This window comes from Hyla sarda, chromosome 6, assembly GCF_029499605.1.
Source record: "Hyla sarda isolate aHylSar1 chromosome 6, aHylSar1.hap1, whole genome shotgun sequence".
NCBI lineage: Eukaryota > Metazoa > Chordata > Amphibia > Anura > Hylidae > Hyla > Hyla sarda.
Window position 1 is genome coordinate 55,522,862 of NC_079194.1, and position 3,840 is coordinate 55,526,701.

At 41.4% G+C, this 3,840-nt stretch overlaps 1 protein-coding gene across 1 annotated transcript; it reads right to left on the bottom strand.

Moving 5' to 3' along the window:
• Positions 1–657: 657 nt before the first annotated feature.
• LOC130277417 (uncharacterized) lies at positions 658–2,626 on the bottom strand. Its single transcript, XM_056528088.1, has 2 exons — positions 1,466–2,626; positions 658–1,379 (listed from the first exon to the last, which is right to left on the bottom strand). Exons 1-2 carry the CDS (start codon positions 1,588–1,590, stop codon positions 779–781), a joined length of 726 nt encoding a protein of 241 aa, XP_056384063.1. The 5' UTR covers positions 1,591–2,626; the 3' UTR covers positions 658–778.
• Positions 2,627–3,840: the final 1,214 nt, after the last annotated feature.

The following is a 3,840-nucleotide window of genomic DNA, read 5'->3' on the forward strand; positions in this document are numbered from 1 at the left end:
AAAAAAACAATATTCGTAATTTCGAATATATAGTGCTATATTGGCGAATATTCGCGAATAGGCGATATTTGCGAATAATATTCGCATTGCGAATATTTGCGAGCAACACTAGTGTTGACCACCAGACGAAGGGGCAGCCGACACGCCCCCTCAAAAAAAGCGCTATGGCAGAGCCAGAGATTGCCAAAGGCAGCGCTGCATCAGTCCCCCAAAAAATTTGAGTTCCTGGATTTAAATATCTATATTCAGGATGGCTGTTTGCATACTGCCACCTATTTTAAGGAGGTGGATGCAAACAGCTATCTCGACTTTAAAAGTTGCCATCTTAAATAATGGAAGAAGAACATTCCATTCGGTCAGATGAAAAGAATCCAAAGGAATTGTTCTTCCACACAAAAATGCCAGCAACAACTAGATAACCTGGAGGATCGTTTTAAACAAAAAGTGTATCCCAAACCCCTTATCCAAGGAGCACGCCAGAGAGTGGACGAATTAGAACAAAGTGCTTGCTTGAAAAATAATAAACAGGGTAATGCAGAGGAGGGTTATAATGATGAATTTCATTCTGTTTTTCTAACTAGGTATTACACTTCACACACCAATATTTTTTTTTAATTTTAATTTTTTATTTTTTTGTATAGGTAATATCACCAGCTCATATTATTGTGTCATGATTACTGGCACCATATGTAGTCCCCCAGTTATTCTTCTTTAGATGTTTTTCCGTATCCTGTGCAGTATTTCTCCCAGAAGTCCACTTGATGGCCCACGTGGTGGTCTACACCCCGAAGTCATCAATTTTTACTCTAAGAGAGAGTGCGCAGCTGTTTCTGGAGACGGTTAACATTAACCTCTGCATGGTGGAATAATAGGTCACGATGTTTATCAGGATCAGTAGAAGCATCACCCACTCGATGATTATGATGGGGATTTCACGGATCTCGTCCCAGTCTTCATCATCATAGAATAATTCCTTTAATGTTTCATATTCAAAATAGAAAATTACACAGACAAAAGTCAGGCCACAGCAGGTGCATCTACTATGGTGGATGACTTTGTTTGCTCCTGGTAATTTATACATCTGGATGGACTGCCCAAGGTAGTATAAGGCTTCACATGTAATGGAAATTATCGTGCTGACAAAGTGTATCCTGGGATATTCTTTGGGGGAAAATACATGCATGACAGCTGTGGCAAAACAGGAGGCCCCCACAATGGCCAGCAGGATCCTCTGGATCAGGACCTGATGACCCCTGAACTCTTCAGTATGCATAACCATATACTTATAAATAAGAAAGGTTAGTGCCAAAGTGCCAATGGACATCCCTATGAATCCAATTCTGAATAAAATGCTTTCGGGAAAGAAATTTCCCACTTCACTGTGAAGGAAAAGAAACCAATGTTATTATGGATATTTCCTCACTCCCAACCCATGAAATAAGAATCATGTGCTTGTTTATCTTACCTGATGCTCATCAGTGGCGAGGCGGCATGGCCGAGGACGACCGTCATGATGTAGCTGGTGGCAAGCCAGGCCGCACACCAAAACGCCAACAGGAGGGGGACGAACCCCAAACCTTTTAGCTCCATTTCAGACAAGTAGAAGAAGAAGACGCTAATCTCACTAATCTCACTGGAACAATCTACAGACTGAAGGCTCGGGCAGCTGTCAGTGGAATGTCAAGCCTCCAGCTGTCTATGACATCACATGTGACATGTCAGAATGACTGCTTGTTTCTTTGAGCTTCCACAATTTAGTATCTGCTATAGACAGAACCTGATGTTTTTACTATGGACCTTACAGACCCCAGAACCCAAGTAATCAGTGCAGGGGCTCCATTTTGATCATCTCATATTTCACATTATTTGAGTTCCAGGGCTCAGATACATTTGCACCCTCTATAGCAGTGGTCTTCAAGCTGTGAACCCCCAACCGCTGCAGAACCACAACTCCCAGCATGCCCAGACAGCAACTACACATAAGGAAATAGTCTAATTAAACTTCTTATATATAGAATCCCTGAAATCTCCAATCTCTCCTTTTATCGGTTTATGATCTGCGTTACTTATTTGTAAAAAAACAATGTTTCTGATTGTCTGCCACCCCATACTTATGGGCTATCTCTTCAAACGATTTTATTTGACCTAAAGCGTATAATTGACTTACATAAATAATCCCCTTTTCATCCAAAAGAGTGAATCTTTAATTTTAAGGAATTCTTTAAGTGCTTTATTCGACCATAATGAAGTAAAGTCAAAACTCCATGTGATTTAAAAAAAATTTTAAGTTCCTCCCATACTTTATTATATAGATATGCATGGGTGTAGTGAGTATCCCAGCTTCCAAAATCTCAAAAATATCCTTATAATGACCCATTAGGGTATGTTCACACTACAGTGTGTGAACGGAATCTCCGCTCGCTGAATTCAGCGAGCGGAGATTCAGACTGGCAGCCGGCGGCGGCGGTAGAACCGGGCGGCACTGAGCCGTCACCATTGACAGCTATGCAGTGCTCGCGGACTTCCGTGCAAAGAATGAACATGTTCTTTCTTTGCGCGGAACAGTTTCAGCGGCGCTGAAATTCCGCAGTGTGAACGGGTCTCGCGGAAATCCATTCACACTAATGTTAAGTTCACACCACGGAATTCGGCTCCCGGAATTCCGCCTGTGGAATTCGGCTTGCTGAATTCCGCCCGTGGAATTCGGCTTGCGGAATTCCGCCCGTGGAATTCCATGGGAATTCCGTAGTTTGAACATACCCTTAGAGAGAAAAAATAGGACTACATTTTCCCTCCTTCTCATAATAGTCTGCAATTTTAGTGCTAAAAAGTACCTAAAAAAAAAAGTGCCCAACCCCCATCGTGCTCAGCTAACGTTAAAGAAACATATTTCATTCTCGTGCTTTCCTGCCCCAAAGTAGTGAATTTAATAAAGAAATAAGAGCTTGGAACCATTTTTCTGATATCCATACAGTATAGAAACATAGAATGTGTCGGCAGATAAGAACCAATTGGCCCATCTAGTCTGCCCAATAATCTGAATCCTATCAATAGTCCCTGGCCCTATCTTATATGAAGGATAGCCTTATGCCTATCCCATGCATGTTTAAACTCCTTCACTGTATTTGCAGCGACTAGTGTTGTTCACGAATATTCGCAATTCGAATTTTAATCGCGAATATAGCATATTCGCGAATTCGCGAATATTGCAAATATAGCACTATATATTTATAATTAAGAATATTCACTTTTTTTGTGCATATGTGAAAATTTGTGCGCACATTCGCAAATTTGCGAATATTGAGCCCTCCCTTCATTAATGGTATAGAGAACTGTGACTAGTGCATCAACTTTGTGATTTTTTGCCCATTAAAACCAATAGGCCCATTGTAGTCTATGGGGATCTCACTGCATGTAAGATAAGCAGGACCGTCTCGGCAGCACAGTGGGATGGGAGACTGTCACTGGTTCAAGTCCCAGGGTGGACAGAGTGTTACAGTGTTGTGGTTAAACTTTACTTTCCTGGAAAAGCTGTTGAGTTGCCCATAGCAACCAATCAAATTGCTTCCTTTATTTTTCAGAGGCTTTTTCAAAAATGAAAGAAGCGATCTGATTGGTTGCTATGGGCAACTCAGAAACTTTTCCTCTGGACAGGTTTTGATAAATCTCCCTCTATGGGGGAGATTCATCAAAACCAGTGTAGAGGAAGAGTTGTGCAGTTGCCCATAGCAGCCAATCAGATTGCTTCTTTCATTTTTCACAATGCCTCTGCAAAATGAAAGAAGTGATCTGATTGGTTGCTATGGGCAACTCAGCAGATTTTTCTGGAAAAGTTTCTGA

Coding starts and splice junctions, on each gene's coding strand:
- LOC130277417 (XM_056528088.1), bottom strand. CDS start 1,590: ATGGAGCTAAAAGGTTTGGGGTTCGTCCCCCTCCTGTTGGCGTTTTGG. Junction 1,380..1,465: donor TCGCCACTGATGAGCATCAG/GTAAGATAAACA, acceptor TTTCCTTCACAG/TGAAGTGGGAAATTTCTTTC.